Source organism: Chroicocephalus ridibundus, chromosome 9, assembly GCF_963924245.1.
Source record: "Chroicocephalus ridibundus chromosome 9, bChrRid1.1, whole genome shotgun sequence".
In the NCBI taxonomy this organism is placed as follows: Eukaryota; Metazoa; Chordata; class Aves; order Charadriiformes; family Laridae; genus Chroicocephalus; species Chroicocephalus ridibundus.
This window is the reverse complement of record NC_086292.1, coordinates 38,390,957-38,418,082: the sequence shown is the minus strand read 5'-3', so window position 1 is coordinate 38,418,082 and position 27,126 is coordinate 38,390,957. Positions and strand designations below refer to the sequence as shown.

Sequence of the window (27,126 nt, the reverse complement as noted above, 5' to 3'; positions counted from 1 at the left end):
AGAATCTTTTTATTAACTTCAGTGACAACAGCTTTAACTATGGTCATTGGTGCTATTATTTTTACCGTATCATATATACACCTAAAACGCAGCTGTTCTTTATACTTGAGTTTAAAGCAAATTTTAAAAGTCATCTGAAGTTTAGCTTCCCTCCTCAAAAAATATCTCAACGCAGTATTTTATATTACATTTTGTCAGTATTTGATCATCTAACTTTTTTTTTTTTAAGCATTAACTATGGCAATTTTTCATAGACTTATGATGCTAACAGATGCTCAAAGTACTTTTGAGTATTGCTCAGATTTTGGCCAAATGTTTTGTGGCAAGGGGTTCCACACTGCTGTTTTGAAAACTTTTATCTAAACTTTGTGACCCAAATTCTGTTCTTTCACACAGCACACTATGTTGGGTGTAACTGCAGTGAATCTTTATGCCACTCCTCACTTAATCTAATCAACGAAAAACGCACCGTATTCCTATAAGAAACTCAAATCAAACCCTACATCTACATATTCCTAAACATATGATCTACAAAATCCAGAGTTAAAGTGGAACTTGGATTTTTCATGTTCAAGTTCCAGAGAATTTTAGAGATAAATGCAAGCTGTAAACTGGCAGCACAACGTAAATGTTGTGTTTCGATTCAAGTCTGTTTTTAAACTTTACATTGACATACATGCTGCTATTCGGCATTTCCAATTATTACTTCCAGGCCTCCAACTAGTAGCTTTGATGTCCTCTAAATCCTACAAAATACACATCTAGTGCCATATATACATCTAAACATGTGACCACACTGGTTGCTTTCCATTATTTGTCATTATTCAGCTTTAATTAGAAACAGTCTATCTTATAAACTGAGAAATTTTTTTGCTGAAAAATAGACTTATTTCCTTTATTGAAATAGAATACAAAATAAATTGAATAGAACTAAATCACATAATCTTCTATATAAGGGCACAGTCCTTGCAATTCTATTAAACTCAGCAGGAGTTCCGTTTCTGCAGAGATGGAGGTGTCTGGTTCTGGAAAGAAAAATGCTACTTAAAGTAGCACCTAGCCAGGTGTTAAAGACACGATCGGTCAGAAGTGGAAAAAAGCACATATTTAGATGAAGGTTTCATTAGAGTCTGACATAAGCCATACGTTACCTTTGTAGCCAGACGACACTCCATTACCCTAATATTGTAATGAGAAGTTGCTGCTTTATTCATTTCAACACAACTGTTAGCAATAACAAACGCTGCTCCACTTGGAAGTCTAACATCAGTTGCCCTCAGAGGACTGAACTCTATCAACTTGGCCTATTGAAAGAAAAATGAATGGTTAGTTTTAATTTACTACTAGCTAACAGTGCACTTAGTTCTATAAATCAAATGCAAATTTGCATGTTTTTTCTCTTGAAAATCCAGGGACAGTTAAGGAAAGAAAACTGACATGAAACAGTGAGAAAAGAGGTTTAACCTCATTGGCCAAGTTACACATACATTTCAAACCTTTCCCGTGTAGCTGGATTTTAAAATGTTTCCATTAAGTCTTTGGGTTTTTTCAGCATTTCACAGAACCCCACCCAACCTATTTTTCTTGCCTGTTTAAGACAACAGTTTTTCTTTGATCTACAGAAAAGTACCAGGCCTGGCTGAAGCTAATGTGCGTGCCACTAGAAACAAGGGGCTTCACATTCCCTCCCCCCCCACCAATGTCCATCTCCCCCTTAGTTTTCTGATTTTCCACTAAATCAAGATTAGTTCACTGAGGTACAGAATAGTAGCAAAATCTTAGGGCTGACTGGAGACAGCGGTCATGTAACATATGGACAATCAAACAGAGAAATGAAATAAAACTAAATATATAAAATAAAAATGTAGTTACTGTCTCCTTCCTTCTGACAGAAGAGGCTGCCTTGCCTCACAGATGCCTTACACGGGCTGCATAAGACGTTCCCAACATTTTGTGACCTTTTCACGGAATAAGCTAGGCATCCATTAATTAAATAATTCAGGATGTAATGTAATCAAGAGATTAAATTCACATCTGGTTTTTCATTGGGATAAGTTGTAAATCATGTGCCCTGCTTCGGCTTCTTAGAATAGACTGTAACTCTGCAAGCAGGGACGTCTTACTGGTTTTGGCATTGTTCACCCCCAGAGAGTTCCTTGAGCAGCTAGAGTGCTAAATAAACAATGACAAATCTGCTTGTACATTATGTACAGCATGTGTGTTACTCCCTGCCATTGAGATTCTGGACCACGTCACAAAATTACTATCAAGACAGACAAGTCTTGATAGTCTTGCTTACATTTAAATATACCCTTTAAGAACTGCTACATTAGACCAGAATGTACAACTAAGCTGGTCCAGTGTCCTATTTCTGACAGTAGCCATAAATGGATATTTAGAGGGAATATAAAAATAGGACATATAGACAGCAATCCTTTTTTCAGGTGTATTTTTCCAGCTTCCCATAAGCAAAGATTACAGTGGTTATACTTACACTGGAAGACACACCAGACTATTATGTTTAATAGCTACAAATAGGCTAATACTCGATCAGTGTATCCAAGAAGGTCTTTTTTGAACCCTTTTTAAACTTTTGCCTTCCACAATGTACGGTATTTCTCAATTTAACAATGAATGTTTTGGAAAAAAAACAAACCAAACTTCCTTGTTTGTTTTTAACAAGCTGCTTGCTAATGTCATTGTGTTTCTATTAGTTCTTCAGTTATGAAAAACATTGAATTCTCAATTTACCTTCTCTTACCCATTCAGGGGTTTACAGAACTTCAAAATATCACCCTCAAAGATACTTGTTTTCTCCAAGCTGAGAAGTTTTAAATTATTCAGTCCATGCGCATATAAAAAAATAGCTTTGATCAACCTCAGTGTCCTTTACTGTACTTTTCTCATGCTAGTACTATTTTTTTTTTTGAGATGGGAGGCCAGATACTGCATTCAGCTGCAAGTACAGGGATACAAGGATATTTTCTGGTTTGTTCACAATTTCTCATCTTTTCTAACATTTTCTTTGCCTTTTTGATCACCACCCCTACATGTCAGAAAAGCCAGGAAAATATGCTGCTTCAGCATTCATGTACCTGTTTGTTTACTACTAACAGTATAAAGTGTGAAGGAGAGGTGTAGAGTAGGTACAGGTGATGTGAAATTGAAAATACATGTCTCATGATGAAATTAAATGTTTGGTGTAATTCTAGGAAATAGCTTATTTTCTGATAAGCTCATCCAAGATACGGCATTAAGGAACAAAAGCTGTAGAGATATAACATTACAATTATAAGCAAAGTAAAGGTTGTTATGAAACACTACATTCATTTCAATAAAAGTATTTTGATAGGTTTTAGGTTTGAACATTCGCAGTCCTGTGCACCTTCTGGGACAGTGGGTGAACTCCACTGTAAATTCCACTGCAAGGACTCATGCATAACTTGGCAGGTCCTGTTTATCATTGCTAGTCCACCTTCTGTCACCATGTTTAGGACAGCTAAATGCCTTCTACATCAGAATCCAGCCACAGAATTGTCTGGAATTAGCAAAACTGGGAAAAAAAATAATCTCCATTGTCTTTGTAACTGGACCTGGCAAAACTTCCTAGAACTGTTTGGTTATAAGAAGTTTCAAGAAAGCATTTTTCTAATAATTATCTCATTTGCACTGAATACAAGGCATACCGACCATTCAGATTTCATTATATGGGAAACATTCTAAGTTCAGCAATGAATTAGCCAAATAGTGTGGAACCTGGTGCTCTTCTAGGGTACGTCTTTCCCCACATCTTTTCTTTGCTCCTTTTTGCCATTTCTCATTTTCATGATCTTATTCCTTCAAACTTGTCATACTCCTGTACACAAGTTTACACATATAATTCCTGTTTTATTTGCATATCAATGGTGCTTATACTGCTTACTAAGGTATTCCAGTTTCTTGTCTGTCTGCTAGGTGCCTATGAAGATATTTTTTGTTTACATAAATGAATATTACATTATTAGTTTAGATTACAAAGAAACACATACAGTTCCTTCTTCTGCCAGAAAAGAGATCGACTGGTCCATTCCTCCACCTTCTGTGCCAATATAACGTTCGCTCTTTGTGCAAATTTCTGCAAGTTCCACCTGAAAAAAACATTAACATGCGAATCTTCAGCCAAGGTTAAATATGATATTTTATACTGCTTACATATGAACTACTGACAAAACAAAGGAGATGATAATAACTCTCTCACACACCAAGTAGTGCAATCTGGTATCAACCAGGATGCCAAGTGGCCCCTTTTTCCTTTTGTTCTGAAGCAAAAAAGAATCAACTACTTTGGCTCCACTGGACCCACCGCAGCCAGATGCTTTTCAGAGTATCCTTGTTTAGACGCTCAACTCTTGTAGCTGTCCTTCTCCCATCTTTCTCATTTACCACACACCCCTCCATCCCAATAGCCAATATTTTGCTGATTTATTAGTTGAATCCACCTATATATGCATCTTACAGAATGCATGTCTAGCTTACACATTACAGAAAAATGTCAAGTTGTTACTTTATACTATTTTAATGCACTGACTCCATAATCAGAAATTATGTATTGAACCTAACTCAGAAACCCCTTCTCACTGTAGGTACTCTTATCCGTGGTGCTTGTCATTTCTCCTTGAGATACTGTACTCTGCTTACATTGTCTATCTGAATTAATTTGTAACTATATGTGATTTACATTCTTTTGTGACATTTTAGGCATATCTTTGTGCGTTCTGATACCTGCAGATCAGAGGATATTATGGGAGGGTGGAATATCACTATCATAACTGTCAAAAATAATAATTTACAGTAAAGCTTTCATCCATCAGGCCAAGTCAAAAGAAAACACAAGAAAAGCCTTGGAGAATGGTCGAAGAACAAAGACTAGTCAAAAAGAAGCAGGTCAAAAGGAAAGCATCCACGTCCACCAACTATCACCCCTACCAGTTTGCTTTTCTAAGCACAAGGTAACCACAGGGAAGATGAGAAAAGAACTTTAGAAAAGCCACAGTCCATTTTTCAGTCTGGTGGCAGAGTCAGATTTGGATTCCTCACTAAGGATGTAGCATCACAGGATTGAAACAAGCTCTCCAGCAAGGCAGGGACATTAGCCAGCCCACAGCTGTAAAAGGCAGCAGACAGAGGTAGTAAATCACCATCCTAAGAGAGAGGTATGTGCAGGGTGCCTGCCTGCTTGCTCGCTCAACTTCTGTAATGGCACAACAGACAAGTTGTAAAATTGGTGCTTAGATCAATGTAATCAGGCTGAACTGTTTGCAAATGCACTAACAACCAATTTACTCAGCTCCCAATGCAGTTATGGCCAATAAGCCTTAGGCTGATAAGCAGAAGTTATCAAAAGAACATTAACAAAGTTACTCTAAAACTATGCAGACTGCATCTCTTTGAGTCAGACATGGTAAATGACCACTCACAAGAAAACGACCATTAATGAGAGAACATAGAAAGTACTATCAGCAAAAATACTCCCCTTTTCTGCGCTGCCTTTCCTTTGTGAGTTTCAATAAGCTGAAACAGAGATAATGCTTCTTTTCTTTTTCTTGAGAAAGTATAGGAACATCACACATTTTGGTGTTATTTCTTTTTAACAAAAGCCATCTCCCTGTGTTTGACTTTTGCTGAAGATCCAGTTCATCAAAATTCGGTTTTCCTCCCTTGTCCCACATCCACTCCAAGCAGTCCCATTTCCTGTTTGAATCTTAGACCTCTTCATCCTGTCAATGGGAGTTTAACATCCAGTCCCTGCTCCACTACAAGTTGGAAATAATTCTGAATGAAATGCTGATTAATGTAATGATGCTTTTTTTTTCCCATTTAATGATAAAATACTCAGCAACAGCTCCACAGAAAAGAAAGAACAAACCTCCACAGGCAGTAGTCTCTAGATGCTCACTCCTTTCTACATGTGAAGGCACGCCTATTTACAAACATCTGTTGCTGGGATGTGGAAATGCCAGCATGTTTCAGCCAGTTCTGCTGAACCTGCCTTTCACCCCTCTGAGAACAGAGAACACCACATCCCTAAATTTTTGTAGCCACTGGCAGGAAACATCAGACCAGAGTTCATGAATATTACTCACTGGCAGCAGCAGAAACTTCTCTACACTGGCGGAAAAGAGCGCGCCAGCACACTGGTCATGCACACTTAACTAGGCGCTGTGGCTGTGCAAACCTGGCCTGAAGTACAGCTCCTGAAGTACTCACGATGTATATTCCACCCTTGGGCACAGCTGCCTGAGGTAGTATTTCATCTGCAATTGCCAGAAAAGTTTTGCAAAGTCCAAAATTAAGCATTTCACCCTTCGCTTAGTCTGGCTGCATGTCATCTCCATACACACATCAGCTACCACTTGATTGCTTAAATCGTTTAGACTTTATGAGACTGGGCTTATTAAATAAATATCAGGAGAAGTCTTGCAGAGGAGGAATGTTAACAATTAGGACAGTGCCACTCCCCTGTCCCTTTACATGGTCTGGTGAATTGTGCCTGGTTAAGCATTGGGCCTTGCTTCGTCCCAGCTCACCAGCTGTCCAGCTGCGTATGCTGGGCTAACAGCGCTCTTCGAGCTTGAGCAACTTTTGTTTTGAAACTCAGCAAGGATTGGCAGGACCACCAAGTAGTAACTGGCAGGGGTTGAGAAGAACCCTCTCCACAAGACAGCCCAAGGCATCCCTGAAACATTATTTGGTTTCTAATTTAAACAGGCCCTTGCTGACACAAGCTAGCCTTCTAATAGTAGGATGAGAAGCATGTGAATGGAGAGGAAATCGTCATCTGTATAGAAAGCAGTTTCTACTTACTATTGAGACAAATGGGCAAATGTTTGCCTTTTCGCTAAAACGACTGAAAGGGCAAAGTTCAGAGGAACTGAATTGTAGCATTGGAAACTAATGTGAAGACTAAACTGGAGAGTGTATTTGATACTTGGAAAAGGATGGTCATATGGCTGAAACAGTGAACTGAACGTCGGGAGGTCTGGGCTCAATTTCTAGCTCCACATAAAGTTTCTTGTGATTCAGGGAAAGTCCCTTTAATTCATCGTGGCTCCATTTCCTCAATAAAATGAGGAGTATCTTCTCCCTCTTTGTAATGAGTAATTGCTACTTGGGATTCTCAGATGATAATGCTATAAATATGTGTGACTTCATTACTAGAAATTGAAAAAAACACATTTTGCTACACAAGTTCTCTGACTTTAGGCTTCCACAGAAAATATCTCTAAGGAAAACCATTAAATACCATGTAATAGAACCATGTAATAAAAGGAAATAACTTTTGCCTATCTCAGAGCAATGCCTTGTTTCCATGCAACTTGCAACACTCAGAAGCTCATCTGTATCTCTCAGCAGCGTATACCTCACCTGTAAAAATACGGAGCTTCTCAGATCCCAGATTTCACCGCACAATTTGGCAACATCTCAAATGTATGTCTGAACAACACCTTCTTCCTCGTGGCTGCACTGCAGTTCCTGCAGAGAAGTAACTCGGAGGATTCTCATAGCCACATTTAGGGGAACCGCACGCCAGGCTATGCCACAGCATCACCTGCCACACAGGTAGGTCAGAGGGGGCCAGACACTCCTCGGCAGGGCTCAAAGTACAATCCCAGACTCATTAGCATGTTTTTTCCATCCCTAAAGAAGCGTTTCCAAAACACTAATAAATCATAATTTAAGTCTTCATAGAATTTTACATACTTTACTTTAAAAGCATTCCTATAAGGCTGCTGTTATCTTCAATTTAGAGACAGCACAGATATTTACATGATTTGTTCAAAGTCATGTGAATCAGTCACAAAGCTGAAATGAGAATTCAAAAACCTCCCTATTTTCCTGTATGGTGGCTTATTTCTCTAAATAACATGATCTCAGGGAAACCTTTGCAGGGTGGGTTTTAAGTCTTTTTAAGATGATGGTAATGAAAATTAGAACAAAATGATACTAAAATCAAAGTAAAAATGGGTCTGAACAGTAGCATTATGACTCTAGAAAAAAAAACTAATCAGATGAATCAAAAATTTTCTTCTCGCAACTGTTCTGTGATCCACATGTGCTACTGCCCTCTGAAAAAAAACCACCAAAACCAACCCCAAAACCCTAGCCAAGAAGGGAAGTGCATATAATGTCCATGAGTAAGTAAGGGGTTGTCAGCTAGCTAAAATTCATTAAAAGACTTGGGTTGGAATAAGCATAAAAGCAGCCTTTGTGGGTCAAACCAATGCTACTTCTAGTTCTGTGTCTTGTACCTGAAAGTGTGCTCTTACTAGGGACCAAAGGCCAAGTATAGATGATATTCCCTCAGAACACTATTTTTTGATAAAGAGTTTCCTGAGCTGAATGTGAACCCTGCACACTTAGTAACCAACGATGGCTTTCTTACATATGAACTTCCCTTTTAACTCATTCAAAATTTTACCATGTAGAACATCCAGTAACAAGGACTTCTGCAACTTGTCAGGTGAAGAACCATCTCCTTTTGATGATTATTAACATGCACCTGACTAGCTTCATTTAATACCTACTGGCTCTTATAATGTGAGGTGCAATGAACAATTGATCCCTATCCACTCCATCAATTACATTCATCATTTTATGGACCTCTATCACCTCCTCCTTCAAGTGCCTTTTTCCAAAGAGTCCTAGCTTACTTTTATGGAGGTCATTCTGTACCTTTGATCATCCATGTGGCTCTTCCTTGAATCTTTTTTCAATGTAACTATCTTGGTTGGTAAGAAAGGAGAGAGGCAGACTTACCGCTTTTCTTAGACTACCTTGGAGAAAACTTCACTGTATCTTTTGCTATTTTCATGTAGCAAATGAGCCACATAAAATGCGTGTTAAATAGTGTTGATGTAGCCATATGGTAATGCAACCTCAACCAGTTCAGCACTATTATTCCACCTTTTTCACTGAGGTTACCATCCTGACACCATAGTCAACAGGAGAGATTATGTGACCACATCAGCCACTCCCCTGCAAAGCCCCTTTGTTTAAACCTGCTTGGCAGTGGCACGGCTGAAGCAAACTGTTCCCTTCTGCTGGCTGTAGTGAGGTCTGTAAAGATGAGTGACAGTAATCAGGGAAGCTGGGATGGAAACTTAAATATCTAAAGTCTAGCAATACCCTGAGCTATTTTGTACAATTGGTCTGTTCAGCCTCTGAAGGCGGGAGATGGATGAGCATAACGTGACAGTAGTAGTAGCTGGTAGGTGAGTTAAACCCTGAAGTCTTGCTGGTGATCTGTCAAGAAAAACTAAATATTGCAACTTTTGAATGCCAGACCCAATACGATAATACAAACGCAAGCAGTGCTTTTACATGTGTTGGCAAGTACACATGCCAGGTTGGCTCTGCTTCCATGGGAGATGTTTAGTATCAGTGAGTTATGTGATATATTAAGTAAGTTTAACATTTTTGTTGTTTATTCAACAAAAAAAGATACAACATATTAAATGAGAATATCCATAACTAAAGCAATATAAAGCAACATCTTTAGGAGTAGAATCTCAGTTCATACAATTCACTCGCGTAATAAGCAATTACGCATGAAGAAGTTTATGTGAAGTAATAATCTATTTAAGGAAGCTGCTGTCTCTCAAGGATTTCAAAACTGAACTCAGGTTTTAGACAACTTTAGTTGGAGCATTTGGAAAAATCTAAACCAAACAATGCACAAAACGTATTTTTTTTGAGGCTGTTCCTTTTCAGAAGCTGAATTCTAAAGTCTGCTCAGAATGCATCCTATTGCAGTAGGCAGCGCTTACCAGTTTGTCTACCAGGCAACTGGCCCCCATGTGCAGACCTAGGCTAGCCTTTGATCTAAGAGCTCAACTAACTACCTCTGCTTTTTGTTTGAAACAATTTAAGGTTCTCCCTGATAAGGAGCAAGTCAATCTTGGGTTACAAAGAAAGAAATTACTACCACTTAAAACTGTTTTATCTTTGAGCCACAAGATTTCCTATCCAGTTTGCAGAAAGTCTAATCTGGGAAATCATATTAGTGGAGATATAATTTAGTCTGACAAAGAAGGGTTGTGATTTTTTATTATTAGTTGCCTTATATGCAGTTACTCTAGATGGAGAGATTTCTTGTAACAGGAATTCATCAATAGCTCTGCATCATATTACCTTGTTTGGGATTTTTAATGGAAAAAGTGGGTTTTCAGTAAAATGATACTTTTCACTAGCGTGTATTTTTCTCTGCTTGTTTACTTTTCAATATGAAACGCCTAAAACTCAGGGCTTGATTTTCAACTGAGTATTTTTAGTCTTTCAAAAACGTTGAAGAACTGATAAAAGAATATTTTTCTGACTGTTTCCAGGCACAATCCAACATTGTATTATATTTGGCCATCCATACCCTGATACTTAACAGCACAATAGATTATGAACCACCCAATACAGCTCATTTGATTCTCTGTTGCCTCGTCATTTATTTTGGTTTCTCTCAGTTTCATGTTATTGATAATGAACATGAAGGCCTAAACGTACAAAGGCATTTAGGTATCTGAGGAATAATGAAAGTCAACAGATGACCACTTATAAAAAATCTCCTAAAAATAGAAACCTAAAGAATTATCTGAGTGAGCACAGATAAGGAAGTTTCACCTTTAATAGTCCCCTTGCTCACAGAGAGGCCAAGGGCCAACTGCTCTGATTCTCACTCATGCAACGGGTCTGGACAGTATGTAAACTGTGACAGAATTTGTCCCTATATAACTGTCACTGTCAATAGGTTCCATACCACTGATCAATCCCTTTCAATCTCCCATAGACCTTTAAAGAAGTAAACTTGTGTAAGATTAAACCCCTTAAAAGAGTAAGACAAATAGTGAGTAGGAGACAGGGAAATATTTGTTAGTAAAACAGAATTAGTGTTGCTTAGTATTTTTTTGGAACAGCTCACCCTACATTACCCAGAAACTTGATATATACAAATCCAGAATGACAGCAGCCAAAATAAAGCAACCTTCTCTATAAAATGATAGTATTAAATTACAGCTGCCTCCATGGTTTTATATAAGTTCACTTCAGCCAAAGTTAAACGTGCTAGATTTTCTCTATATAACAATGCAGGAGTAGCGATAGCTAATCTTGAAAATCAAAAAACAATTTTCTTCCTGTTTTTAATTTTATTGTTCGTAAAGGGAAGCTCCATGAAGAAAATACATTCATTAATATGAGTTATTGTTAGACTGTCATTTTCAGTGCGCCAAAAATCTCTTCAGCATGCAAATTTAAGTAACTGGAGTATTCAAATATCTGTTGGGCCAAAAGTCCTGTGCGTACACTTACTCTCTCTACGGCAAGACCTTAATGGTTCCCCAATGCACATTCATTAACATTTTGGCCAGTTTAATCTGAAATGTCAGACTTAGTCTGCTGCTTCCCTTTACAACAAATAATGGTCATTTTATGGCAAATTTAGTGTGGATTTTCTGTGAAATTCTAGAGGGTTTAGTTTACAGCACGTAGGACTGAAAATGGAGAAGAAACATTTCTAGATAAAGATGAGTATTTTACAGTAAGAAGAAAACATTCTCCATCACTTAAGGCATATTTAAAGCCTAGTTAGATGGTGATTTTTTTTTTCAATCTGTGCATGTTTTATACCTATGTATATATGTACAAAAATAACTTCTGGAATATAAGTCACTATGTTTCATTTATTAAGGTATAAAATGATGCCCCAATTTGAGGTTATTTTTACCACCAGGAATGTCCTTATTTTTAATAGCTGCTCTTGACTGGGAATAGATTGCTGAAAGTTACCATCTGCTTCCAGTTTGCACACAAAATCCCAATTAGTTAAACTTCATATATGTTTTGCAAGGTAATTATGCTTACTTTTTTCCAAAATGGGAAAATATTTGTCAGATAGTATCTGGATGTCCTCATAAGCACAGCAATCTTAGCTTGACTTCGTCTGCCCTCTAACATGCTCAAATAGAAGGTTATCAATTTGGTTGATGAGAGATTATGGCCTTTGATTACCAGTGCTCCAAAGTACTCTCTCTGTTTCCCCTTGATTACAAACACACATAGTTAAACTTAACAAGTTAAAGAACCCTGGGTTTTAATTCCACAGGGAGAAGGGAACTTTAATTAACATTTCTCAATTTTAACAGTACTTTAAAATACAATATCTATGTACTGTTCTTTGTGTAAGCAATTTAGTTTCTCATATAAATAACCTATCTATCAAACATTTTTGATGCAGAAGTATTATAAATAATCCTAATCAGTACTATCAGCACACGTTATTAATTTTCTTATTACAAGAAATCTCTCCATCTAGAGTAACTACACATAAGGCAACTCAAAGTCGCACTATCAATATGAATACTCACAGATTATTTTTGCCAGATAGCTAGGTATGAAAGCCCTATTGCATATCAGAAAAATTATTAGGAAGTGGCAAAGTATTCAATTAAAGCCCTTTCCTTATTATATGGAGGCTTCAGAAACAAAGTAGAAAGAATTCCAGTTGGCCTATCCTCCCACTGAAATCGATGATATTACCAGGTATTGTAACTGTTTAAACACAGGACAACGCTGAATGCTTTGAAAATCCCACACTCAAATTCATCTGAGCCATAGTTTGAGAAAACTGAAGCCAATTGACACTGTACCATTACAGATTAGATTTAGGTCCTTTATTTATCATTCTGTCTGACTTAGATTTTTCTCAGTCTAGATAGAGCCAAATATAATTCATCTTCCTATGCTCAACATTTCACATTAAATTAAATAAACCCTATTCGCTTTTGATCTATTTTTCCCAATAAGTACGTGCACTGCTGCCTGGTCTTGAGCAACAGAAAAAAAGTTAGGGTGGCTGAACAGAACTTAGTACGACAAGATTTAACATTTTGGACAGCAACACTATCATCACATCTTTCAAGTAAATCTAGTTATTCAAAAGTACTAAGTGATTTTCTGTACTCATTAATTCCTACCATGAAACACAAAGCTGAGACAATTTAGAGCATTATTCTATTTCCTTTACAAAAAGTATCTTCTCCTGATGAAAAGTTGTACAAAAGATTGATTTTGTAACAGTAAAATAAAAATCACTTTAAAATCAAAAGCTAATACTGAGCATTGCTATTCTTTGAGTGATGCCAGCACAGTCTTAGACTGCTATCCTGTTTGGAGGAGAAAAATGGATTCTTTTTAAGATCGCCTTCTAAATTTTCCATCTTGTTATTTGAATGCTATTGCACTGCTGCAACTGGTTAGCACTGCACATCTGGCTGAATTGTCTTGGACTGGTATTTTCCCTAAACTATTGTGTATGTGTGTGATGGGTTTTTTTAAAAAAATATTGTATGCACACTGAAACAATGCCCTATTGCAGAGTGCTACACACAATAATTAGTGAGAGCATATTTTTTTTCTGATTTTGTTTTCAACGTCAAAAAAGTGCTATTTTTAAAGTAAGCCACCATGAAATTCTAGCCATGCTTTTACAGTATTTTTCATTTTGGTTTTTTTTGGCTCTTAGTCTCATAGGCCCAAGCTTCACACTGGAAGTGTTATCTCATAAAAGCTCTAAATTTCAACGACTTTTACTCTACAGCTACTATTTTTAACTCACATTTATCAGGAAAAAGAGCATATAACTCAAATATTCTCATAAAAATAGTTTCACAGAAACAAAACAGATACATGTTCCATTCAGTAAAAGGTCAATTTTTCATAACTTTGGCTACAGAAACCCTACTATTCAGCCAAATTTGATTCCAAAACCAAAGTTTCTATGTCCTGCTGCTGCAGACCATCGTTATTAAGATTTTGCAAAGTCCATCAGACTAATGAGGGGCAAAAAGTCAATATTTTCTCGTAAAATTACCACCACGACCAAATATTGTTACTTAAAAATACTACCATTTACAACTTTCACAATTCTTAAGCATTTGGAAAAAAAAAAAAAGAAAAAGATGGAGGGGAGAGGTAAAGCGATATTTCTTCCTTGAAAAAATAAACAAACACATAAATATCCAGAGCCCTAAAAATGCAAGGTCCTGGTTTGCTTTCTAGTAGAAAGGATCTGGAAAGCCCCTATTTCTGGTCAGCTAAGAATTCCCCTACTATGGGGGAGCTCCCAGCTGATACACAGCCAGCATTACTGGATCCTGCACAGATACCATTTGACACCAGCACAGGATGCATTAGGAGCTGGAAAGAAGTGCCCAGAGCACGTTTTCTACTTCTGAGGGTTCACATGCCTAGATTGCTCTAATTTATACTCAGACTAGCTCTGCCTTATACAAGGCAGTTCTGTGAGGCTAAGCATAAATTCAGTGCAACAGAGAATCTGGATTTAGCTAGATAGAAGAGGTTTCTAATGCTAAATCATAAATTAGTCAAGAACACTGAACTTGTTTTTACTGTCCGGTAAGATTTGGGGAAACTTAGAGCCTGGACAAAGGTAATCGGTCTTCAGAGCTGTCATCCTCTGTCTTAACCACCACAATCAGGTGTCTTGGTCTGTGCAAGCACACAAAACCCTGGATGCATTCTTAACTGTGCTCTTTGTTGCCTATTGGGAATTCTCATCTGTACATTAATTGCTCATTTTCATCACAAGTGCAAAATATTTGGCTGCAGACAGCAGGATTTCCTGACAAAAATGTGCAATTGTGTCTCTTGAGTTTGCCCAACTATATTTGAGACACAAGATTAACTTTCAGCACATTTTCCAAGGAGCAAGCAGAAGAGATTTTGGGCTGATTGAACAGGACACATGAGGAGAAGGAAAGACATTGAGCGGAGTCTCTCTCTTTCTTTTGTTCCTCTACAAGTTTCTATGAAAATGCCAAAAGGAGTTTTGCACCTTTCTTTAGAACAGGTCTGGCATAATGCTGGCTAGTACTCCCAAGCCATGTGTAAATTCAGCTCAAGATACACGCTGTATCATTTATTCTCTGAAGAAAACTGTTCAGTATTTCTTGGAATAATGAAAACCTGGCTTCTGGTTTTCCAGATACAGATTTCTGCTACCTAGTAAAATTTGGGCTTTCTGACCTCTCTCAGTTTTATGGATTTTGTAGATACCCAATTTCTGAGCATATGCACTCCAGTGATTTTGATCTGTAGTTCCCAAGCTTAGCTCATTTGGTTACCACCATCAGAGATGGTGCTGACCTATGATAAGACCATCTATGCAAAACCAGAAGCTTCTTGACAGGCCAGGTACACATGTATAAAAAAGCATGGCTGTCACCTCCAACCCTCTTCCTGCAAAGTCTCATTCATCAAAGTGGGATCTTCAATTCCATGTTTTCATCCGCCATTGTACTACATGTCTCACCTCACAAACTAGAACCTCTGTTAAGAGTTCAATCCCTTACTTACCTTTTGACCACACATTGCACCTACGCAAAGCAGGGTGACAGTGACTGTAGCCACATCCTCCTACATAAAAAAGCCACCCTTCCCCACCAGTCCTTCTTGCTGCCTTAACCCCACTCGACACCTTCCTGAAGCAAGCACTGTGAGCTGTGCAATGTGGGATGGAGCACTTATGGCTGAGCGGATCGCTGCAGCTACGCAGAGAAACAAGTCACAACTGATCAGCAAGAACCTTCTGTGTGGATCTGTTTACCTCATGGCTCAGATAAGTGCTTGTATACAGGCACAGTTAACAGCTGCCATCATCACGTACCACTTTAAGTTGGCTTTGTACCACAATTTGGGAATGTCTGCTTTAGACAATAGGCACAAATATGCATAACAGTCACATTTAGATCTGCTCTTTCCTCTTCCTGACAATGTTCTAATTTAAGATCCTAGTTTCACTGAACCAGACATTTTTACTGGAGAACACTTCATTCCCATGTGGCACCTTCAAGGACCATGACTCCTCCAGAAATTTGTACTACATGAGCCAAATTGTGCTAACAGTTGTACTGCTAACAGGTCACATACTTGGGGTTTGGTTTTAGACTAATGTTTGTTTAAAAAAGTGAGGAATACATTTTGGATTGTAAATATGTTCATTCCAAAGGAACTGTGAAGAGAATAAGGAGAGTCAGATGGAAGAATTTTACCTCTACTTTGTGCTGATTATATAATTTATCAAGAAATTGTTCCACAGACCTCCAACAGATGCTCTGCTGTTAAAGCCATGAAAAGTCATTCAGGGAGAGGGTAAAGGCCTCGGGGGTGTGGTCCACATGCTTCAGCACATACATCCTCAGCCCTGGCCTGCAGATAGCACATCTGGTCCAGGCATGGACCTGATGGTTGGCCAAAAGACAGGCTTACAATAATGCTCCTTTTTTCAGCTTTAATGTAAGCCTGTTTTCTTGCCAAATTCAAATCCTGCCAAAATCTGGCCAAAGATGTTTGCTCAATTGTGCAATATCTTAAGTTTATATCCAACAACTCTTTGCAAAAACAATTGTATCGTGTTTTTAATGTTTACAGGCATTAACAATATTTAATTTTAAGTAGAATTTTACTGCTGACACTCTCGTGTTTTACAGTAAATTACCTTAGAGAGGGTTTTTCCATTAGCTCTCAGTGTCACGAGTCCTGCACAGCACACCAAAGCACTGGAGCTAGAGAGACCAGAACTTGGAGGGATGGTTCCATCTAGCAGACAATTCATTCCAGTTGGATTATTAAGACCAAAATGTTCCTAACAATGAAAAAATAAACAATCTCAGTTTCAAGTACAGACAGGCTCAGGCTTGCAATTATCTGATACTTAGAAAGAGAATCTTTCTGCTGAGTTGCTGGAACCAAGGACCTGCTTCTGGTATCTCCAAAATAAAGCAAAATTTTCATTCTATTCCTGAAGAACAAAGCCAATGGTAGGGCTTCAGCCAAAGGTATGTCTGCAATTCCTGTACACAAACATATATGAGCTGACAGAACTGTACCCCATGCAGAATTCAGTACGGGCTAAACGCCCAAGAATTTACCAAGCTTCGTGGGTGGGTTCTGCAGCAACTGGCTCTGCTCTGAGCTGCTGTGGTGACAGTAACAGAGGTTACCAGTCATTTTATACCCTACTTTTGTTCTTTTCTCCACAGCTTCTCACTTAAGGCATCCTGAAGAGCTTAAGGTCCACTTTATGTTTCACTTCTAATACTGGGACGTGGTATTAGGAAGCCACATCATGCTGAAGGGGAACTAGTAGCCATGCAGCTGTATTCAAAGCCAGACACTCCTATCTCCCGAAGCACCCGCAGGACTGACTCTGAGAAAACCACAATGGTACTTGAAGGACACTATGCTTCACGAGGCACAAAGACATACCTACCAGCGGTGATGGTCTCTGTCACACTATTTTTAGAATAAGGTTTAAAATATTTTTATATACATGATAGATATCACAGATAATACATTCAATCCAGAAGTCATAAATCCTCGTGTACATAATCTTATAATTATACTCTTCAGTTGCATTGTCTTTTTATTTATAATCACTTTAGTATAAATTTCTCTCTGTTGTTAGTTTGAAATAAACATGCAGTACTTATTAAAAAATCATTGAATGTATACGGGGGATATATGAATAGCTACATTCTGATACAGATTTATATGTCAATAAACTATGTTACAATGTCAATAATCAGAAAAAATGACAGCGTTTCCATAAAGAAATGCCCACCTTCAAAAGATTTCTACTACTTCTCCTGACACGACTTCAACCATAAATACCAATGGTAGAGATCAGCAAACACAAAGAGCCTCCTTTAATGACTTCTACCATCACTTCAAATTATTTTAAATTTCCCTTTCTACAAATATAAGGCAATTCATACCTGAAATACTATTGCTGCGCATGCCCCTTCATGAAGAACACTAGACAGGCTTGTTCAAAAACAGAAAACGCTTGAGTAACCAGAAACTGATCCACAGTTTCTGGATTGTCTTGAATGCGAATCAGACTTGCAAACTTATCACGCGATGTTTAAATAGAAAACGTATTTCAGTTTCAAAAATGAAAATGGACTTTGCCAAGTTCTGCAATAGTTCTGTCCCAAAAGGATAGCATGTTCAACTTAATATAAACAGATTATCCCGCTGGACCCTCTGAGTACTTGTATTTCAGCCTTTCTTAAGTCTGTAACATTTATGCTTATTTGCTGCCAGGGCTAGAGTCTGCAAACCTGCTTTGCAAATTAACCTCCAAGTATAAAAGCTTATCCTTAGGAAACAAATCTCAGTAGCAGACTGCAAAATAAATAAAGTCAATTGGTCATGCTAGCCTTAATATAAGAAAGGATATATTGTAAAGAAACCTAATCTATATCTCTACAGTCAATGCAATTTAAACGCCTGCATTACTAGGCAATACAAAATTGAAAATACTCATGTTACTGCAAACATAAGTAATTTATTGGGGTCTAAACATAGGGGCAAGGGTCTGTTTAGGAACTGTGGATTGTAATAAAGTGATTTGTGGCACTGATTGTTCCAAATACTGTATTTTGAAGACTCTGGTGGCAGGTTTGAGGCAGGCTTTGTTGGCTGTCTGCAGTCCTTATCTATTGGATCGTCCTCTGGGGTGACCTAGGTGGCCTATCCTGAGGCAAGCTTCACGTGCTTTAAAAAGTACATTTACCCGTGATTTGGGCTGGCTGTGGTGACCTGTTTCTGACCTAGCCATCACTGTTCATCCCATCTGCCCTTCCAGAAATATCACTGGATTGACATCGAGCTGAGAAGTCACCATGTTTTTCCCTCAAAGGGCTATGAATCACCTGCAAACAAGCAGGTGAGATTTATAGGAAGCCTCAATTGTGAGTTCAGGCTGCCTCCCAGGACAATATTGACGATCAGCAGCACTTGGTTTCACAAGCAGTTTGGTCTTCAAGTCAGTCTGGAGACAGGCTAGCTCACAAAGGAGAAGATAAAGCTCGCATGAGCAGACGGGAAAATGTCTGTCTGTTCAGTGTTCCTGCCTTTACCGTAAGTGTGCTGTTTCCTGCATAGCTGTGCTCTTAACTCAGGAAATTTTGAAAATCCCATTCTAATTCCACACACTGAAATCTGGATAAGTACTGGTTCTCACTGGAATATTTCTTCTGTACGCTGTTCACTTACTTTTTATGTTTTCTTTTGCCTACTGCGTAAGTCAGCTTCACTCAGTTCTTGTGCACAAGTTGCATGTTTCCAACATTAATGGTAATTAATGTTTTTTAAAATGTTTCCATAGGAAGAAAAGGATTAAATTATTATCTTTGTGTCCTGACAGACAAGCCTACAAACCTTTTTAAAAGCAAATTTTAATTACATGATTCCATTGGAAAGCATTCTTTTTAACTTCAAAATACAGAAATGTCATCTTGATGAGTTTGATCGTGACTTTACTAAAGAAGTAATTATTTGCTATTTTAATTTATGTTAAAAAAATGAAAACAGTGCTCTGCAAATATTTGAAAACAAACACACTCGTATCTCCTCTTGAAATTTTAACATCAAAATACTTAACTGTATGTCAAGAAAAGCTATAGAATGCAGGGAAGTATTTTGAGGGTGAACAGATACTCTTGTCGTATTTTACTTCTACATTAATTTCGTAAATTAAATGGATTTGGCTTACCTGAATACCCTTCAGTCCACACAGGAAGTAGTTATGCCACTGAGGTTTGGTTTTGTTAATCTGAATGTTATTAACACTAGTACTGAAATCCCTGCAAAAACAGAAAAACCTTGAGGCTGTAACTTGTCAGTAAATTTAGTTTGAAAAACCATGGCTTATTAGTGCCACCTGCTGATGAACAAAAACATTTCGATGTTAATTTTTTTCAGTGCAATGTTTTTCAGGGTTTTTTTGTACCGATCTTTATTCATCAATTCTATAAGGATATTTTAGATGGAAGCATAAGAATTTCTGCTTAAGTTATACAAGTTATTAAATAAATTCAGAAATTAAACTGCCTTTGGCATCCCTAATTAAGGCAGTATGCCTTCCATCACATGTGTGTATGTTCTCTTGATTATCTTAGAAAAGCAAAAATCTAAATAATTGTATCTGTCAAACCTGGAATAGAGATAAATACGCTTCAGGCTCTCTAGTAATCCCTGCTCAGGAATTCATCTTCATTACCTTTGCTCCGAATGGCACTTCACTAAAACAGGCCTAATGCTGCAAAATTATATTATATCTTTTAAAAAATATTATTAAAATAATTTAGTTTAAAATAGTTTATCTATTTCCTCCAGGATAATTCAGATAATGTTTATCCTACTCCATCTTCATTTAAAAATAATAAAAACGGTAAGCCTGAATGTCCTTAAAGAAACTAATGCTACAGATAGGTGTTGTCAAAATGGGCGTGGAGTGATGTGCAGAGGCTTGAGAGGAGCATGCTCGTTTAGAAGTCTATACTGTTGAACGCCCAATAACTACATCTACCTGATGTCGTTACAGCAGCTGCCCAACACAGAAAGAGGAAAGGTACTGAGATTATCAAGAAAGGGTAACAAAAATTACTCAAAAGTTGCAGGCTAAGCTGTGTTTTACTAGGCAACGTCTGTGGCAGCTGAACTCCCTGGAAATATTTAGGTTTAATGGGAATAAAAAAACTTTCAAAAAGCTATACAGCAATGGGCAGTCTGCAGTTCCTAAGAGGATGGAATTTTTTGTTGTACGCTAGTCCCAGTCTGTATCTGTAAACTATGTAGGTTAGTAATGTGCTGGTTTTATTTTTACCCAAAATAATATCGCTACTTAATACCGGAAATGAATAGCAGTGTGAAGGTATTCACCAGAAGGTAAAGTATTCTGTTACCTATGGAGAAACACTTATACTAATGTAAAGCATCTTTACAGTGATATAATTGTCTTCAAATGAAGGCTGAAAACTTAATTTTATTCTGGTGCAATTAAAGGCTGCAAATTTTGTGTTATGCAACCCCCAAACCCAACAACCAATGTAAAAATGGACCCACAATCCTGCCTCCTTTTCATATGGCCTAATGCTAGCTATGCTGTAGTGAGCTACTCCACTTGTACTGCCAGCCTACAACTGATGCCTAGCTCAATGTTACATGACTAAGTATCAACTGAGAATTACCATTTTGTCAGTTACACAGTCAATTTCAATATTCAATACAGTGCAGAAATATCAGAGCGCATAGTTTAACATATAAGGTGCTGTCTTTCAATCTGAACTTTTCAAAATAGTGCCACTTACAGGACTTTATCAACAACGCAGCATCAAAGATTTGTACAAAGTTAGTGTCAGAAATTACTGGGGTTTGTGGAGTAACACAAAAGATATGAAAGGGAGTATTGAGATTACAATATAAGTAAAGTTTGCAAATAGCTGTAAATTCTTCCAATTGGAGATTCGTGTGTATTTAGAAAAATCTCCCAGAGAATAAAACAACATCATTTTGCTTATGGCTTTTGGATACAATAAAAAACCCAGAAGTACTTGTAAAACAGAAAATACTTGTCAAAAGTAATGAAGATTTAAAAAAAATCCTGTGTTTGCTTATGCTTGTTTTCTACAATAATCCTAAATTTTTATTGTAAAAAAGCAAGGTTGATGGAAATCAATGCATAAAAGTGATTACTAGAAAGCAAATTTGAAGTCCTCTTTCCCTCAAAAAAGAGTTCTAAAATATTTTATCTTTGTAATTCTTTTTATATAATCAAAGTAAAACTTCAATGAACAAGAAGGCGTATACTGTATTTATATTTGCTAATTCTCAAGATAAATTAAAATAATGACTTCTTAAAATGCATTTTGCTCATTTCTGCAATCTTCTTGCATAGAAAATGAAAGAAAAATTTGGAAGGTTTCATATGGACATAATTCACACAAACACAGAACACGGGACTGTCAAGATCCCCAGAATCCTTAAGTCTATCTTTTTGTTATCACATTCAATTTGTCATAAAAACCAATTCCTAAATGCCCAAGCTTTATCTTAAATCAGTATATCTTCGGTCTTGTCTTTGATCCTCTTACTGGAAAGTAGGCAGTTTAAGATAAGAACTTTATAATAAAATAAAATAAAAAAAAAAAAGGGAAAAACAGCCATAAAGTAAAAACACTCTGATATTGCCTGTTCCAGCCTGCTTTAAAGGACTCTTGGGAAAGCTTGCCCCTCCTCCAAGGCTAGATATAAGCATTCAAATTCTTTTGTATAATTAGAGGAGGTGAGTTTTTTGAGTAGTGTGAAAAAAACATATGGCTGAGGTGGTTTTACTGCTTGAATAGTAATTCTTTCTTTTGGGAGACAAATTTGGCTCTTTCTCACAGAATGTCATAGTCTTGTCAATCTGTTAGTTTATCTATTCGAGTCCTCTGTAAAAACAAAAAACAAAAAATCTGACTTTTTAAAAAAAAAGATTCTCAGGTTTCGCCACAAGATGGAAAGCAATTGATAATTATCATCCCCTGGTATTTCTGGAGGCATTTTGAGAAGTATCATGTCAGATATTCTCTGTACATACACTTCTCAATTACAAAGATGTTACGTAAAGGGGAGGAAAGGAACTTCAAAAGACCATAACTTTTGAATACCATTTTAGCCCAAACAACATAAAAGGCATCCGATCAGTTGGGATGATTTATGATGAAAAACACACAGGTGTTTTTTCTTGCAACCTGTTCTCTGTCCTGTTTTTCCTAAAAGTTAACATGAACTACCAGGGTGGAAGAGGGCTACAGAACTGTTACACGTTTTACGAGTTCACAAAACAAGAATGAAATAGGAAATAGAGATTCTACAGAGGCTTATGGTTAGTTCTTGTTCACCAAAGGCCTATATATATATGTGTTTACCACAGGCATAAATCTACCAGTATAACAGGCTGGGAAAAAAAGATATACTGTCAACAGTTTTGTTATGTGGTGTAACATTCAAAGTGTTGAAAAGTACTTCTTTGTTATGAAATTATGGGCATGTTTTAGCTTTGTTTTTAAGCAACAGTGTCTCAACAAAACAGAGATGTTTAATGTTGTATTCTGAGACCTCTTCTTGGTTGCTGGCTTAAGACGTGTGATTTCAAACTGAAACCAAGGTAGATATAAAAATGTAGTGACTGTGTGTGCAATTTGAATTCAAAGGCTTTAATTCTAGATTTGGTAAGAACTGTATGTACCTTAGAAGAACGCCATTTCAATTGTGATGTAATATGCCAAAGCTCAAAGACCAAGTAAAAATGTTTACCTTTTGGTTACTGCTTTCTTTAGGCTAATATAATTCTGGAACTATCGCCTCCTGCAGAATGGTTTTGCAACACAGCTTAATCCCTGTTGGAGGTTGCTATTAAAGAAAGGGAAAGGTCCCACTCATGTCTTCCATTTCCTTTCCCTGTGCTCACCACTGCATGTTCCCACTGTTTACCCCAAATTAGTTTTAATGCTGAGTGCATGGCAATTCAATTCATTAAAATGACAGAAAATTAGCCAGGCAAAAACCAGGCATACTGCACTGTACCTTCAGATCAGACAATTACTTTACCTGGTAAAAGGCAGAGGGTGGATCGATTCTAGAAGCAGGGACGGGGAGACTAGGGGTAAAAGAAGCCAGCCATCGCCCTTTGGCAGTGGCAAACTCTTAAATTCAGGCCAACTACAATGTGAAAACATACTCCACAAAGTGAGTGAAGAATATTTGAGTATTTATACTCACATGGAAGTAAAAACTCCTTTCAGCTGCCTTAGTTGCAGGCAGCAGCTCAGAACATGTTTTTATAACAAACTGAGCTTTAAGCAGGAATATGTGCTTACATAGTTCCCACCTTTGGCAATATGTTCCTGTCCCTGTCCTGCCATACACTGTACTTAAAGGATTATTTCCCCATGTTCAGCACTTGTGAGACCATAGCTGGAATACTGCATCCAGTTTTGGGGTCTTCCAATACAAGAAAGACATGGGTAAACTGCAGGAAGTCTAGCAGAAGGCCATCATGATGGTTACAAGGGATCTCCAAAAGTCCCTTCCAACCTAAATAAGTCTATGATTCTGTGAACAAGCAGCTGTGGAGGAAGTGGAAGAGAGGGAATACACATTCTTTGAGCTAGGATTGTTGCTAAAGCTGTTGTGTTGTGAAAATACAGCCCCAGGTTCTCCAGAGCAGGGGAGTGTTAGCTTACGTATGCAGTAATTGATTACAAAACATTTCATTCCCTTCTCCAGGAGAAACTGAACTGCTGCCCGTTGTGGGGATTACATCAAGAAAGATGCGCTAAAAGAAGTGAAGACAGGATTGCACTTTTAGAAAGATTGAAAAATCAGAGGCCTCAAAAGAAAAATCTGAACAAACGCGGGGGAGACAGAAGCAGCGAACCTATTACTCTAAATTAATCCGCACAGCATAGGTCAATGGGATTCCATCTGCTTGTATCATTCATTTTAGACAACTGAATTCTATATTGCCATGGAAGCGTGTCAGATCTCTGAAAAGTTAACCTCTATTGCAATTGCATACAAAGGTTTATAAAAATGAGTGTATATATGAAGTAATTACTTACAAGTACAAAGAATTGGTATTTGCCAGTTGCACCACTTGAGTTTTTACAGGTTCTACTGCAATCAGTATATCTTGCTCTATAGCCATAGGGAGCACAGCATAACCACAGTAGTCTATATGTTCTCCTATCAAATAAACAGACAATTAAAATGTTTTGGAATAACTTTTTCTAGAATAGCAGTAACAGGGCTTCTAGAGGGGCTCAGTGTTGTTTATAAGACAAATTGTGAGTATAGTCTCGAATCTTATTTGGGGCGCATTTCCTCCACTTCATATCACTGCACACAAATTTTGTTCTTTCTTTAGTGATTTTCTCTCTTGTATCTGTTTATGAATCTTCATAGTTTAACATTGGTTTATAAAAATTAAAAAAACACTATGTAGATTATTGTCCAGCAATGAGAACGGCCACATTATTTGTACCCTGTTGTGACAGTACAAAAAATAAGTTAAATTAATCACATTTAACTGATGACTGGAAGAGATAAAGGCAGCACATGAGTTCTCACTATGTGGTTTCCTCTGCTCATGTGGGTGATTTATTAGCCACTAGATAAGGCTTATGGTGCAAATTATTTTTTTTTTCATAAAGTTTCTGGACCTTTTTCCAAGAAGATAATAATGATATTTAAATAATCATTAATACAGTTATATACAACACAGAAAGTAACATTCAAGTAGAAAATGTACATAGTAAACATCCTCTGTCTTGGGAATAATTCCCAGTTAGCATATGCTGTCTATTTAATCTATACGATATGTTCACACAACACTGAGATCAAAATTATCATTATTTGCACAATGGACTAATTAGTTTTTAAAGCTCTGTTTTGCAGGATCCTTTTACTAAAATGCGTAAGGTTACTTTATGATTATACAAGAAATTGAGCTCTACAGAAAGCACAATCCTAACATGGATAGAGAAATCTCAAAAATAAGGCTGCCACAGAAATACGAATAAATCCTAAATACAAAATAATTGTGTCACTCCAGTCTGCCGGTGAATCATAACCAGCTGTTCTAAGATCTGTGGACACATCTCTATGGAAGAGTAAAGAAGAGGAGATGATGGTAGAAACATTTCATGCTTTATCATACGCATTGCTGCGTGGCTGGTTATATATGGTAACTTAAGTTATAATGGAAGAGAAAAAAATACACTAATTTAATTTGTGGATGCACTGCTCATCAACTACTTTAGATTAGATTTCCAAAGCCTTTCAGAAGAATGGTATCCAACCATAAACTGGTAAGTTACTCCAATTTTCAAAACCATCACTACTGTCTTTTTCCGAAATTGATATTTGAGTGTGCAGTTGTTTATAATGAGGTGTAGCAAAAGCTAGTAAAGTATTATATTCTCTTTTCCATTTATCACAAGCAACTTCTCTAAAAAAATTAAATTAAGACCAACATTACTTTGATTCTATGTGTTAAACTACTAGGCTTCTGTGATGGCAGATAAAATAACAGAAGATTAGGTTTTTTCTTTCACCTATTAAGTTGACTCGCCCTGGTGCACGAACATAAAACTTGGGAGCTGATCCAAATTTTGACATAAACATCTCCTTCAGCTTCTGCAATCTGAAAGACAGGTTAGAAACATTTACAAGGCCTATATTTGCATAAGAAGCAGGAAGTCTATGGTCTGAAATGTTTCTTGACATAAATTTGTCCAGGATTTGTCACACACACGCATGCGCGCACACACATGCATGTGTGCGCGCGCACACACACACACACTTTTTCAAATTCCACACTACCTGCAACTTATTTAGACAGTATTTACTCTACAGGTTTACAGCAACAGAGAAAGTTCCTCACGCTTTCGATTTGCAGGTGCTAGATGTGCTACTGAAAGTTCCGACACAATGAAAAATGTGGCATATTGCATTATATCCTAAGACAGTAAAAGTATCTAGCTCCTGCCCTGTGTTTACAAAGTTGAATGCTTTAGCGTGTCATGCAGGAACAGTGGGCAAACAAAGACTGAGAAGAGATTAAGCCATTATCTTAGTGAGGCATAAAAAATTTGATAGTGATTCACTTCAAAACTATCTTGAAGCTATTCAGCTTGCACAGTATCCCATTAACTTTCATTAATGTAAACAACAGACTAAAATGATGAAAAAGCAGGAAGACTACAAGAAAAATAATCTTTAAAAAGGGGCTTACAATATTTCACCCGCATACCCTGTTTGCTTTAAAGCATGTAGCCAATTAAATTTATTTTTTTGGTTTTCAGTCTACTAACAAAAACCCAGTAACAGGAACGCCGTGCAGTTCTACATTTAGTCTAAAACTAGAACTGAAAGCCTAGTTAATGCAAAGCGTAAGTAAGAAGACAACAATGAGAAACAGATGTTACAAAATTTCAGTCAATTATTTAGTTTGTACTTCTTTGTAAAAGCTGTGTTATTGTCCAACTACATATATTCAAATGTTTTGTAAGATTTCGTTAGATGGAAAGCTACAAAATATTATTTGTTGTGATTTTTTTTTTAACAGATCTTTCAGTACTTTTCCATCTTGGTGCCCAGTAACAATGCTGTATTAGGCCCCTGTATAATTTCCCCTTCTTATAATCTCCCTTAGTATTTACTAGTTTATCACTCTTCCAATTAGCA

At 37.2% G+C, this 27,126-nt stretch overlaps 1 protein-coding gene across 1 annotated transcript in view; it reads right to left on the bottom strand.

The window, feature by feature from the left end:
* GALK2 (galactokinase 2) overlaps positions 1–27,126 on the bottom strand; it is a 48,283-nt gene that overhangs the window by 19,719 nt on the left and 1,438 nt on the right. Inside the window, exons 2-7 of the mRNA XM_063347044.1 lie at positions 25,995–26,083; positions 24,501–24,624; positions 19,607–19,697; positions 16,544–16,690; positions 4,029–4,127; positions 1,152–1,304 (exon numbers count right to left, since the gene is read on the bottom strand). Of these exons, the coding sequence (XP_063203114.1) occupies positions 1,152–1,304; positions 4,029–4,127; positions 16,544–16,690; positions 19,607–19,697; positions 24,501–24,624; positions 25,995–26,083 (703 nt within the window). The remainder of the gene's footprint in view (positions 1–1,151; positions 1,305–4,028; positions 4,128–16,543; positions 16,691–19,606; positions 19,698–24,500; positions 24,625–25,994; positions 26,084–27,126) is intronic.